The sequence below is a fragment of the Rattus rattus genome, chromosome 3, assembly GCF_011064425.1.
Source record: "Rattus rattus isolate New Zealand chromosome 3, Rrattus_CSIRO_v1, whole genome shotgun sequence".
NCBI classification, from domain to species: Eukaryota; Metazoa; Chordata; class Mammalia; order Rodentia; family Muridae; genus Rattus; species Rattus rattus.
In genome coordinates this window covers 86,423,330-86,437,574 of record NC_046156.1, presented here as the reverse complement: position 1 = coordinate 86,437,574, position 14,245 = coordinate 86,423,330, and the positions used below count along the sequence as shown (strand labels likewise).

The 14,245-nt window shown below is 46.3% G+C and overlaps 1 protein-coding gene across 1 annotated transcript; it reads left to right on the top strand.

Moving 5' to 3' along the window:
• Positions 1 to 12,166: 12,166 nt before the first annotated feature.
• On the top strand, positions 12,167 to 13,862 carry C3H3orf80 (chromosome 3 C3orf80 homolog). Its single transcript, XM_032898269.1, has one exon. The coding sequence runs from the start codon at positions 12,273 to 12,275 to the stop codon at positions 13,014 to 13,016; it is 744 nt and encodes a 247-aa protein (XP_032754160.1). The 5' UTR covers positions 12,167 to 12,272; the 3' UTR covers positions 13,017 to 13,862.
• The last annotated feature ends 383 nt before the right edge of the window (positions 13,863 to 14,245 follow it).

Genomic DNA, 14,245 nt, shown 5'->3' with positions numbered 1-14,245 from the left:
AAAGTCACCTAGGAAACAATCCTCTGGGCGTGTCTTTGAGGGATTATCTAGATTAGGTCTGCTGAAGTAAGGAAAAAACACCTTATCTATGCCAGGCACCATTCCCCGAGCTGGGGTCCTGGACTGAACGGAACAGAGAAGGCGAGCTGAGCAGTCATTATTTGTTGTTGTAAAAAATTTAAAAATAAAAATAAAAAAGTAAAAATAAAATGGTAACTGTTTTTCTCTCGGTGTTTTACCCTGCTAGGGTTCCACACCTCAGTGCCCCAGATATCTGCTGGATATCTTGGCAGAAACTCAGCCTAGCCACACACTTTCTTACATTGAAACTCTTGCACAAAAGAACATACAACTGGTGTTTTACCCTGCTAGGGTTCCACACCTCAGTGCCCCAGATATCTGCTGGATATCTTGGTGGAAACACAGCCCAGCCACACACTTTCTTACACTGAAACTCTTACATAAAAGAACATGCCACACAATAATCTTAGATCCAATTGGTAAGATATAATTGCCCACTTACACATACAAAGCCCGGTACCATCTATCCCTTGCACCTTTTATTTGCCAGGTCTCCAGCTTCTCCTTCTCCCACAACGACTCCTTGCTTCTCCTCTCTCTCTCTCTTTTCTTTACTCACTCTCCCAAATATATCAACTCGTTTATGCTTTAGTTTCTCCTTCTCTTACAACGACTCCTAGCTTCTCCCCTCTCTCCATCTCCTGTCTCCTCTAACTCTTCTCAGTTCCCCATCGTGTTTCTAAACTGTCTTTACTCACTCTCCCAAATATATCAACTCTTTCATGCTTTAGTTTCTCTTTCTCTTACAACGACTCCTAGCTTCTCCCCTCTCTCCATCTCCTGTCTCTTCTAACTCTTCTCAGTTCCCCATCCTGTCTCTAAACCGTTCCCTCTTCCTCCTAGCTTCCTTCTCCTCCCATCACTCTCTCAACAGTTCCATCCTCTCCCCCTGCTCAGGTTCCACTGGCTCAACTGTCGCCAACTGTCCTCTCTCAACCTAACCTCTGAATCTAATCCCCCTCCTGCTCCTGACTCCTTCCTCTGCCCAAATCTAGTGCTCTTGCCTTTATTCCACAAATTCAGAGAGAACTCCAAGGCAAACCACAACATTTCCCCCTTTTTGTCCAGTTAAAAAACCTTTTCCCTATACATATGTGAACTAAGCATCATTATTACCATTCTGCAATTTACAAAACCAACAATATGTTGATCACCCACTCCATCAATTCTGTTCATTAACCATGTTATCTATATTATATCTTGGCAAGGCAAACCACAACATTTCCCCCTTTTTGTCCAGTTAAAAAACCTTTTCCCTATACATAGGTGAACTAAATATTATTACCATTCTGCAATTTATAAAACCAACAATACGCTGATCACCCAGTCCATCAATTCTGTTCATTAACCATGTTATCTATATTATATCTTGGCTAGCTTGTATACTATCTGATAACTATCCAATACAATATGTATATTCAGATTTATACATATTGGCACCACGTTGGGCGCCATATGTTGTTGTAATTAAATTTAAATATAAAAATAAAAAAGTAAAAGTTACTTTTACCCTGCTAACTCTGGTGCCGAAATGTCTGAAATTCTCTGCTGTTTTACCCTGCTAGGGTTCCACACCTCAGTGCCCCAGATATCTGCTGGATATCTTGGCGGAAACACAGCCCAGACACACACTTTCTTACACTGAGACTCTTACATAAAAGAACACACAACACAATAATCTTAGATCCAATTGGTAAGATATAATTGCCCACTTAAACATACAAAGCCCGGTACCATCTATCCCTTGCACCTTTTATTTGCCAGGTCTCCAGCTTCTCCTTCTCCCACAACGACTCCTTGCTTCTCCTCTCTCTCTCTCTTTTCTTTACTCACTCTCCCAAATATATCAACTCTTTTATGCTTTAGTTTCTCCTTCTCTTACAACGACTCCTAGCTTCTCCCCTCTCTCCATCTCCTGTCTCCTCTAACTCTTCTCAGTTCCCCATCGTGTTTCTAAACTGTCTTTACTCACTCTCCCAAATATATCAACTCTTTCATGCTTTAGTTTCTCTTTCTCTTACAACGACTCCTAGCTTCTCCCCTCTCTCCATCTCCTGTCTCTTCTAACTCTTCTCAGTTCCCCATCGTATCTCTAAACTGTTCCCTTTTTCTCCTGGCTTCCTTCTCCTCCCCTTACACTCTCAACTGTCCATCCTCTCCCCCTCTGCTCAGGTTCCACTGGCTCAACTGTCGCCAACTGTCCTCTCTCATCCTAACCTCTGAATCTAATCCCTCTCTCACTCCTAACTCCTCCCTCTGCCCAAATCTCACGCTCTTGCCTTTATTCCACAAATTCAGAGAAAATTTCAAGGCAAACCACAACATTTCCCCCTTTTTGTCCAGTTAAAAAACCTTTTCCCTATACATATGTGAACTAAGCATCATTATTACCATTCTGCAATTTACAAAACCAACAATATGTTGATCACCCACTCCATCAATTCTGTTCATTAACCATGTTATCTATATTATATCTTGGCAAGGCAAACCACAACAATTATTCGCCGAATTCACTGCTCCCTGTGTGATGTGATATGGCCAGCTACCTCAAGCTCAGGTTGCCATGACTCCCCACCGAGATAAACTGCCCCTCCAACTAGGATCTGAAATGGACCCTTATCCCTTAAATTGCCTTTGTCAGTTAATTTATCACATCGACAAAGATGAGTAATTAATATAGGATCCAAACAAGAAAACACAGCTCTGAAATTTTAAAACAAAAGGAATTTAAAGCAAGAAATTAGTTACAAGAAGAGCTAAGAATCTGTCAGGGAAAGAATAGGCAGCCCAGAGACTGCCACTAATTGAAGGAAACCTTGGGGTAGGGTCTCCTGCAGCACCATGAACATCAGCTAGCCTAGAGAACTGCTAGAACCCCACTTTACCTGCCTGACTTGTATACTATCTCACTAGCAGAAGTGCAGCCAAAATGCTTCCACAAGGAAGCATACCCTCCAAGTTAAGGCACCCTCTGATCCGGGGCTAAGCTTCAAAAGGTTAAGAAAGAAATGAACAAACAAGGCCTTCGAGCCTGGCTCAGGGGCTGACAGCATTAATGTAAAACTTCCATCCTGTAGCTGGGCTTCAAGGAGGCAAATCACAGGTTAATTGAATGCTTGCTCTCCAAACCCCAGGTCCCCATAGCAAGGCAGAAATTCACTTTGGGGTTGAAAGAAGAAACCACAGTAAAAGACTGCATTACAGATATTAGAACCATAGAATTGTTGGTACTCAGGAGGAAATATATACTAAAAAAAATCCTATTTTGTAAATATAAGCAAATTCCACAAAGACCATTTTCTGTGCACAGTGAACCACCCAGCAGAGGTCCTAGGATGACGTAGCCATGGCAGTCTAGCTCTTCCAAGCCATTCATGGATGTGTGGCCTTCGTTTCGGTCCAGGTTGGCCTATACATGCACGGATACTATCTGTCAGGGAGACAGGCACTGTGGGTCTATGACCTGTGTGTGTCCAGGAAGACTGTTCCAGCAGTAAGGTCTAAGGTGGTGCCTAAAAACTATCATCTGAGAACTTTGCCTCATAAATTTCTAACAGCACTCATTTCTCATGCTCGTGTCCAAGAATTGCCGAAGAATGACACCCCAGACTCAGATACCACGTAAAAGCAAAGAGCACTTATTTAGCTGTGCTTTTTGTATGCAGGGTTCTCCCCATTTGGGATGGAGACCCCTGATGGACTCACAGGTCCAACTTTTATTGTCAGTTAGGGGAATTGCAGGGAGGGGTATGCCCCCTTTTACCTTGATTGGTTAGAACTATCTCTAGGTGTCTAATTCTACAGTTAGATGGGCTCTAGAGACTTCCCAGGGGGTTGCTTACTCATTCTAGCTACCTATTCTTACTCCAGGCCAGATGACAAAGTGTCTTCAGATTGGCTGCCAACAGCTGTGATTGACTGACCCCAGGTTCCTGGATCTGGGTTCTCATTTCTGGGAAACAGAAACTTAGGCCTAGTCTCCAAAAACTGCCAGTTTGCAGCCTGTCATGGAGTCAGTCTGACTCTGGCTAACTCAATCCTCTGACTAATAGAAGCTTATTTCTAAAACTTCTAAGGTTACTGTCTTAGCTAGGGTTTTACTGCTGTGAACAGACACCATGACCAAGGCAACTCTTAGAAGGACAACATTTAATTGGGGCTGGCTTACAGGTTCAGAGATTCAGTCCATTCTCATCAAGGTGGGAACATGAAGCATTTAGGCAGGCATGGTGCAAGCTGAGCTGAGAGCTCAACATCTCCATCTGAAGGCTGCTAGCAGAATACTGACTTCCGGGCAGCTAGGATGACCACACTGACAAAACTATTCCAAGAAGGCCACTCCTACTCCCACAGGGCCACACCTTTTAATAGTGCTGAGCATATACAAACTGCCACAGTTACGATGTGTACATAGAAGGGAGAAGATGAGAATCACCTCACCCATGAGATAGCACTAAAGGATCCCATGAGGAGAGATGTATAGCTTCTAGTTGGGGACACATAAGGCTTTGAAGAGATGTCATCAGACCTTGTGTGTCTTATATGGTTTCGAACTGTAGGGGCAAAGAGAGAATTCCTGCTGGCACTCACAGAGAGAACTGTGTGACTCTCAGAACCATGTGGTGAGCAGCTGAATCAGGTAGCCTCTTACATGAAGCAAAGGAGCAGGAAGGAAAGAGGTAGAAAGTGGGGAAGAAGGTTAAGATTATATTTGAGGTGTCTTTTCAAATCCACGATTGGATAAATCTTTAATGAGAATTGCTTGGAGAAATTTCAAACATGTGGGGTAGCTTCAAAATGTTTGAAGACAGATCTGTCTTGGAGGATGATATGTTAATTACATTCAGCCCTGGAGGAATGCTGGTTGGACAGACCACAGCCCTCCCTATAGTTTACGGATGAAATCTTCCCTGCAAAAAAGATCTGCTCTTGAAGGTTGGTCTCCAACCTGTGGTGCAATCTTGGGAGATGGCAGCTTTGGGAGCCTACTGGAGCCAGCGGCAGATCATGCTGGCTGTGTCTTGTTCTGAGTTCCTCATTCTGCTTCCTGTCCACCATGACTTAAGTACTCTCTGCCATGTGGTCCCAACACATCGCGTTCCACTTCGTCAGGGACCCAGAGTCAGTGAAACCAAGAATTGTGTACTGAAACTGTACGTGGGACACTAAATCCTCTCATTGTTAAGGGACAGGTGTTTTGTCCCAGCAATGAGGACAGAGTCATGCCACCAGTGCTGGTGTAAGTGCAGAATCTGAGCTGGGTGGGGTAAGGCAGAGCATGAACAGTCACTGCCCGATGCACCCGGGCTTTACAGAGAATGAGCAGGCTGGGTTGTAATAAGCCATTTCCCCTTGTTATGAGAAAGGCAAAAGGTATATTACCAGTTTCAAGTGAAAATAATGGGCCATAAAAATGTTTCACCTCATGAAACTATTTCTTCTCATGAAATCATTTCATGCTGTATGAGTTTTCTGCCAACGTGAGCATTTGGCTACTCGATCAGCCTCTGAAAAATATATTCTGATTTGAACATACTAACAATTTAAAATAAGCATGAGAGAGAAACTCATTCAGTTAACATAACTGGAATTCTAATTTCAGACAGCCAGGGCCTCACTAAGTAGTTCTCATAATGTTTATGGTTTAGTTTTCATATTGTCAGCAATAAAGTGAATGTTACCAGCCTCTCCTACAAGGTTGCCATGGTAAATTATCATGGAGCAAAAGCTCAGGGATGGATTTAGAGAGATGTTTCAGCAGTTCAAAGCACTCGCAGCTTGGGCAGGGAAACCAGATTCAGTTCCCAGCATCCACATCAGGTGGTTCACAATCACCTGAAACTCCAGTTCCCGGAAATCTGGGTACCTTTTTCTGGATTCTCCACTCACCTGAATACTCATGTTGTACATGCATACACTAAGGTGTACCAATGTGTGGGTGAGAGCACGTGTCCGCGCACAAGCGCGCGTGCGCGCGCACACACACACACACACACACACACACACACACACACACATAGAATCATAAATAAGTCAATCTTTTTTAAAAGAATTCGGGACTGGTGGTTTGCTCAGAAGTGGAGGGCTTGCCTAGCTTGTGCGAGGCCCTAGGTTCAAACTCTGCAGCAAGAATAAATAGGTAATATATATTATTTATAATATATAAATATATATACTATATATATAAATGTAAGTTATTAGTAAATAATATTGTATGTTCATTTGTTTTCCAACACAATCTGTCCTTATCAAAAGGATATAGAATTTCTTATTTATTAGCAATAGGTGACTTAATTGTAGTGGAAGAGAAAACTTGTTCGCAGAAATACAAACTGAAACAGCTGGTCTGTCATGTGATTACAGAAAGCATTAGTAATGGGTTACTAAAAGTGGCCACAAAATGACAGACAGACATAAAAGTTCTATTTCGGGTCTGGAGAAATGGTTCAGCAGTTAAGAGCACTGACTGCTCTTCCAGAGGACCTGGCTTCAATTCCCAGCATCCCCATGGCAGCTCATAATTGCGTGTAACTCCATGGTCTGACATGCTCACAGACATACATGCAGGCAAAACACATAAAATAAATTATTTGAAATGTTTATTTCTTCAGAAGAACTTTATATTTTTGATCTAGACTAATTCCAGCTTCACCGCCATCAAAAGTCTTTTTTTTTTCCTTTGAGACTGGGGTTTCTCTATGTACTTCTGGTTGTCATACAACTTGCTCTGTAGATCAGGCTGGCCTCAAACTCAAGAGATCCACATGCCTATGCCTCCCGAGTGCTGGGACTAAGGGCACCATGCCCACCTTCCTCATTGGTCTTATTATTTGCCTCTTCCACTATCCAGGAGCTGTCATAGTGAAGACTGTCCCTCCCTGCACTTGTCCAACACAATAGGAGGTGAGCGGCCCACTTAGCCTTTCGAGATAGACTTTGATTGCTAGGCCTTGGGTCTACTTTCAGTGTTGTCCCTAGTTTATCCTGTGATTCAGGTGTGGGTCTGTCCATCTGTCTGTCTCTGGCTCTAGGGCTGAATCCTGGGCCTTGCCCATGCTAAACAAGTACTCTCCAATGAACTACGCCCCCAGCCCAAATCAGGTGTTTTAACGTATGCTGGCTTGTAAAAGGATAATAGCAACCTACCTGTCTTATAGACATTGAATCAGGAGGGAAACAAAACAGCGTTCATCAGAGCTCTTTGAGAAGTTGTAAGCGAACACAAATGTGAATCAAAAGCCAACCTGTGGTTACAGAGTGGGATCTGTGTGTTCATAGGGCCCGCAATTTTCAACCTTCGGTTTCTAACCCCCATCCTGGAGCGAGTTCTCCATTTCCTTCCACACATAGTTTAAACAGAAGAGTCAGGACTGACTTCCATTTTTCTCCTAGCATGCATCTTGAAGAAGTCTTTTGCTGGCTAGTCAGGAGCTTCTAATGTTGATGAGGACATCTGAATTATACTCCAGTCAAGGGCAGGAAGAGTGGAAGAACAGGAAACCCTTTGATCGCTTTACTGGTCTCTAAGGGGACTAAAGATCCCACCTAGACCACTGGGTGGAAGAAGGTTGGGTTTGAGACTCTGACGTAGTTGGCTTATTACCTAAAGCCCGTCTCTATAAGCAGCAAATCTAGCAGTAGAAGCAACACTGCTTTCTCCAAACATTGGGGATGGCAGATGAAGGATCTTGCCACCCTGGAGACTTATCATTATAAAGTTTCCTTTGCCTAAAAGATTCCTGCCTATAGGATGATGTCATTATGCAGCAAGGCAGGTCCAGGATAAGGCGAAGCCTATCATTGGATGAGAAGGAAAGGGGGGCAGGGAAAAAGTCTAGGCAGGAGAGAGGAGGGGGTGAAGGAGGGAATCCAAATGGAGACGACAGAGCAGGATGAACCAGATCCAGGTGGACTAGGTGAATTTTATCTCGTCTAGGTGGGCGGTTTCTATCTTTGTTGATTGGCAGTGAATTTATTGTGTGGATGTATTGTGGATTGAAAATTTAACATATAAACCTGATTGTTGGTTTACAGTTTGTTGAATCTTGATTTCACCAGGTAGTTGGGAGTTTATACTTTAACTACCAGGGGGTAGTTACTGGGAATGTGGGCAGAGTCCATGACAGGGAGCTGCGATGGGACAGCCACTGCTGGACTCCTAGAATCATGATTTTACCAGGCAGCTGTAACCAGAGAGTTCGCAGCTAGCAGAGAGCCATTGAGAGATCCTAATCTGAGATAAATTAGAGATAGTTCCAATGGCCCATTGGAGCCGGAACCAGCAATCGCCAGGGTACCCACAGGAACTGGTTCCATCATTTTTTTATTTTTTACCACAACCTGTCTCCTGCTTTTTGTTCTGTTTTCCAGAGATCTTTTCTAGAAGGGTCTTCCAAGTCAATATCGTGCCCATGCAGGCCAAGGTAAAAACTGTGAGCATATTGAACTTTTCCATCATAAGCACTCACCGGTGGGACATCATTTCACTATTTGACTGTTTCTCTGTTCCTTCCTAACCTTCTCAAAAAGCTCCCAGAAGACAGAGAAAAGCTGGATTTCATAACATCCCTAGAGTAGGACCGAGTACTCAACTCAGAGAAGGGCCCACATTAAATATTTATTGAAGGAGGAAGGGGAGAAATATGATATTAAAAAAACAAACAGATTATCTCATGTCACAAATCATTTCTAGGAAGGCATGTTCATGCAAATCTACACAAACCCCTTAACTGTTATTCAGGGAAGACTTATTACAAGTGAAGGGAAGCCACAAAAGGAGGGTGTTTAACAAATCAATTATAGTAATGAAATATCAATAAGGACCACGCTGCACATCCCAAGAGCCTTAAGGCAAGAACCCATGGGCAGCACACACGAGAGAGGAAATTACCTTCTATTCTAGTGTGATATGCTTGCCATGTATGGTGGATTCATGCTGGGTTCACTTGGTTTATCTCAAGCTGTCAGGACAGCTTCCAGGAACAAACAGGTTATTACGACCAACTCAGCTCATGGTCTTAATTTAAGTGGGTGTGTGTGTGTGTGTGTGTGTGTGTGTGTGGGTGTGTGTGTGTGTGTGTAAGTCACAGGCTGATTTCAGGTGTCTTCCTTAACCGATAGCCACCTTATCTTTTGAGAGTCTCTTGTTAAACCTAGAGCTCACCAATCCAGGCAAGCTTGCAGCACCTGGCTTTCTCACCTCCTCAGACACATGCTGACCCACCCAGCTTTTTACATGGCTGCGGGGATCCAAACTCAGTTCCTTCTGCTTTCACAGCAACAATTTTACCAACGGATCCATCTCCTTAGCCTGTAATGTCCTTAATTATTTACCAAACTGTATTCCAACAAACCATGCATTTTGGATTAAAGTCAGTCACCTTTTACTATCTTCCCTCCCCCTCGTGTACTTATTAACAAAATCTAGTGCAAATTTTAACAAAATGCACTCTTTTTCCTATGAAACGTGTAATTAGCGTCTATCTTCCTGCTCTATTCATTTGTATGTTAGATGTAAACAAAAGAATCTGAGGAATGAATACAGCTCTTTCGAGGCTTTATATGCACATGCTCAGACTGCTTTTCTTCCCTTCCAAAAGTTGCCCACAATACATTCATCACATTGCAGATAAAAATGGATTAGGTGAAACCAAGGGCCCCGAGAATAAAGAGTTTCTGCCGAGGGATCTAAGAGATGACGCTTCGGGACTATCAGTTTGGAAAGCAAAGAATACAAACTCCATTTTATATTCGCTTTTCAGAGCTCATCCTTTGTTTTCAATGGAAGCAAGGCGTCTCCCTGTTTTATTTTAGACCAGGCCTGTATTCTTTAACTGTGTCCTAAAATTCTGCCAACAAAATCTAACTCATTAAAAGAAGACAGAGAAGAAACAGGTTAAATGTTGATGTTTAGGGGAGCAGTGAGATGGCTTGAACTGTAAAAAGCCAGAGATGTGAGTTTGATTCCTGGGACTCACATGGGGAAGAAGATATACCTCCCCCATAAATATATAAAACGTGATTTAAATGTTTAATGCCTTTGTTTCAAAATTCAAAACACCACCAGGCAGGCCACCCTTCTCTTTCATCAATCACAGAGTCCCCACACACACACACACTTTCCTCCTGCCGTTGCTTCTGCTGGCACTGGCAGAAGTCCCAAGACCCTTGATTGTATAGGCCCAAGGAGACCCTTGCCTTTCTTTCATTTGTCCTTCCAGCCCATCTCGTCTTGAACTTCCCCTAGCCTGAGACTATTAAACACACCAAGTTTATCTTTGCTTTAGGCAAGTTATGAAGAAGGAAGACGTTTGGTATTTGTTCCCTCTGTTTAACTGAAATTGGGTATGCAGAACTGGGGTCACACCATTCTTGGGAGGCTATTTATTTATTTATTATCAATTAGCAGGGTTCCCGAATACAGAACATACTCAGTATACCTTCTCAATGTAAATACAGCAAAGGAATGGGAAAGATACCGCACTGTATCAAAAAAAAAAAAAAAAAAAAATCTCTTCCATCCCCTAACTCGCTATAGCTTGAAAGCATTGGGTTGTTTGTTTGTTTGTTTGTTTGTTTGTTTTTCAAGCTTTATGGGTGGACTAGGCCTCAGTCCTTCCCCGTGGATCATGGCCAGAGAATGTTTTGGCTTCACAAGAACTTAGTAAAGGCCTGTGCTTAAGGAAGTTTCACAGACACTTTTCCTAGAAGAGAAAGCATCATTCTGAAGTTCAAGCAAAGCAAGGTGCTCCCACCCAAAGAAGTATTAGAAGACTTTTCATTTAGGCTGGGCCATGGCCCATCTCCATCAACCCACTCCATCTCCATCAACCCCACCCCTACCCATCCCGTTCTGCTTGGTCGACTTCTCTATTCAGGAGAGAAAGCTTGGCTCATGGCTGAGTATGTTCCGGCACTGTATATCCGTTTACTTATTTTCTCACACCAACCTTCAAATTTCCCTGTTAGTTTTTCTCTTCAGTGAGTCCTTCTGCGTGTGTCTGTTTTATACTGCCTCAATCAAAGTGGCTTTCTCAGGGAGGGCTCCATCACCCAGCAGATGTGCCCAAAGGGTCTGGATGTGCTGAGCCTTTCTCCAGGGGTTGGTGACATGAACGTAAACTGCCCGAAGAACTAAGTAGAAACAGTGCTTGTTTCCTTTAAAGTAAGATTTTGCAAACAAAAATAACCTTGAAAAAGACCTTCAGATCGTGCTCAGGAACTTTGCCAACCGCTTCCTGCTCCCCTCCGCCGTCACAGATAGGCTATTTATGCTGCAGGAGGGAGCCCCTGCACCCCACAATTCTGCTATCCCTCTTTGGGCAAAGGAAAGCCGAGATCTGAGTTGGTGAGCCTCTGGGAAATAGGGGGTCTTCTCTCCTTGGTGAGCTGGGTCACCTCAACAGAGTGCTTCTCTGTCCCTCTGGGGCTACTTCTGTGGCTGTAACTTGAGCCTCTCCAAAGAATTCTTACCTGTTCTGGAGTTCCTTAGGGTCCCGGCTCCCCAACAACCTGGACCTACCTGTCAGCAGAACTATCCAGCAGTTCCCACCCTTAGGGCAGCAATGGGGCTGCACTGGCCATTAATGGCCATCATTCATTTTTAATCAGAAAGATCACAAGAAAGACTGTAAGCGGAACCCGGTCCGAGTCAATTTAAATAATATTCCCGGGGAAATCCAATCACTTAAAACTGAGACACCTACGCTAGTGAGAGAGAGCGCCCCGCCCGTCTGGCCGGGAAGAGCGCGCCGGCTGAATTAATCAAGATCAAGGGGCTCCGGGGCTGAGAGCTCAGCCTTAACCCTTCCAGCGCCGCGGGGTACCCAGGTGCCGGAAGAAGAGCGTGGCCGGCGACGGCCGAGATGCCCAGAGAGACCCAGCGCCAGCCCGCTCTGTTCATCCGGGCGGCTTCGCACGCTTCTCCCGGGACCCTGGCACCGGGGCGGCCCTCGGACTCCAGGTCACAGGTTCCCCAGGCGGCGACAGCGGTGTGCAGCAGCCGCCTCCCGCAGCCTCGGCGCGTCCCGGGCTCCTCCTCCCTCCCCAGCGTGGCCAAGTGAGCACCGCTCGGGCCGCAGGTAGCCGAGGCGCGGGAGGCGGCGCGCGCGGGACCCATCGGCAGCAGCGCCCGGGCCAGACGGAGCTCCGAGCCTTGCGGTCCCGGACCCCGGCGGAGATCCGCGCCGGCCATGTGGGGTCCTGGGGTCACCACCGAGGGCCTGTCGGTGGCTCCAGCGCCGCCGCCGCTGCTACCTCTGCTGCTGCTGCTGGCGCTGGCGTTGGTGGCGCCCTCCCGGGGCGGCGGGGGCTGCGCGGAGCTGGCGTGCGGCGAGCGGGAGCGCTGCTGCGACTCGGCCAACGCCACGGCCGTGCGCTGCTGCAAGCTGCCGCTCCACGCCTTCCTAGACAACGTGGGCTGGTTCGTCCGCAAGCTCTCTGGGCTGCTCATCCTGCTAGTGCTCTTCGCCATCGGCTACTTCCTGCAGCGCATCATCTGCCCCAGCCCACGCAGGTACCCGCGTGGCCAGGCGCGACCTGGCCAGGCGCGACCGGGGCCTCCCGGGGGTGCCGGACCGCCGGGGACAGCGGGGCCACCCGACGACGACGACGACTCGCCCGCTCTGCTGCGCGACGAGGTGGCGGCGGGCTCGCAGGACTCACTGCTGGACAGTGGCGGTGGTCGGGGCCGAGGAGGTGGCGGACGCCTGCCCCCCTCCAGCGTTTCGGAGCACGAACTGCGGGTGGTGTCACCGGTCTTTCTCCAGCTGCCCAGCTACGAGGAGGTCAAGTACCTTCCCACCTATGAGGAATCCATGCGGCTGCAGCAGCTCAACCCGGCGGAGGTCGTGTTGCCTGTGTCGGTGCTCGGCCGCCCGCGAGGCGGCAGTGCCGGGGACCCCGACGGCGGCCAGGGCCGTTTCCCGCTCATCTGAGTGCAGGGAGCCTCACCGGGATCGCCGGGACCGTACAGGATTGGGGGCTGTGGGTGGCACTCAACTGCAGGTGTGTTGGCAGCCGCCACTGACTGCCTCTGATCACACCTAGCATCCCCGCGCAACCTGTAGCCTGGCGCCCAAGTCGGGGTCAGCCCCCTCCCTCTCGCTTCCCGGGGAATCTGTGGTTTTCTATGTTTCTTTGGGCTCAAGGCTAGGCAGCTCGGCGGGGCAATGGCTTTGGATTAGCCCCCCAGCTCTTCTTGGACGGTCGTCCCCGCCCTCTGCCATGCCTCCCCTTGTGTTCACTGTAAGTGCCTGCTTCTCCAATCCAAAAGAACACGGAAACCATTTGGTGTGTCTAGAGACCCGCGGCTTGCTTTAAGGTTAAAAGGGAAGGAGCACAGGTTCATTCCTTGCTCTCCTGCTCGAACAGGTCACAGTCTCCCAGGACATAATAGTGAGGAGCCTTTGGCTCTGGACCTCGACCAGTGACTGCTGCATGCAGGTCTGTGGAAGCAGTACTTGGCTGTGAGGGGATCCCTTGAGAAGGACCCAGAAAACCCTTTGGCGTCTTCCTGGCCGAGCATATAGTTACAGCTGATGGCTCGCAGTTTTGTTGGGGAAGGGATACCATGATGGATGGTTTAGCGGCTGCATCTGTTCAAGATGTAGCAACTTATTAATCCAGACCGTATTTGCAATATGGTACCGACGGGCTTTGATTTTTCAGTTTGTAGACTGTTTTGTCTTGTATTTTTCTATTTTATCATGCATTAGACAATTCAACAAATTGACAAGATAATCAGTTTTGTTTTAGGCCAGTCATCCTCAAGAAATCGCCCGCGTGTTGTTAACTGTTTGATACAGTGTTGCACATCATTTCATTAAAGGGGGAGGGCAGAGTCAAGCAGGAAATGTGACATAAAAACATGAAGGATATCTTATTTTCACTATTTGAGAGTATATTTTATTTTTAGTACTGAAGCATAATACATAACTTTTTATAATAACTGTGTGCGTTGTGTAGCCCGGCTCTTAAGTGTATCGTGGAGTTACATGTAGAAGGATCATGAGTATACACATGCCACACGGTGGAGCAAGATGGCTTGCCTGTATTTTCTTCTCTGTTTTTCATCGGAGATACATTCTGCAAACCAATTCTAAACGTAAAAACGGACTTGTAACTTTTGTTCAAACCTGAAGATTTGCAGTAATGTGCAAAGATG

Bases quoted from the DNA above. Each gene is read 5' to 3' on its own strand.
- C3H3orf80 (XM_032898269.1), top strand. From the start codon at position 12,273: ATGTGGGGTCCTGGGGTCACCACCGAGGGCCTGTCGGTGGCTCCAGCG.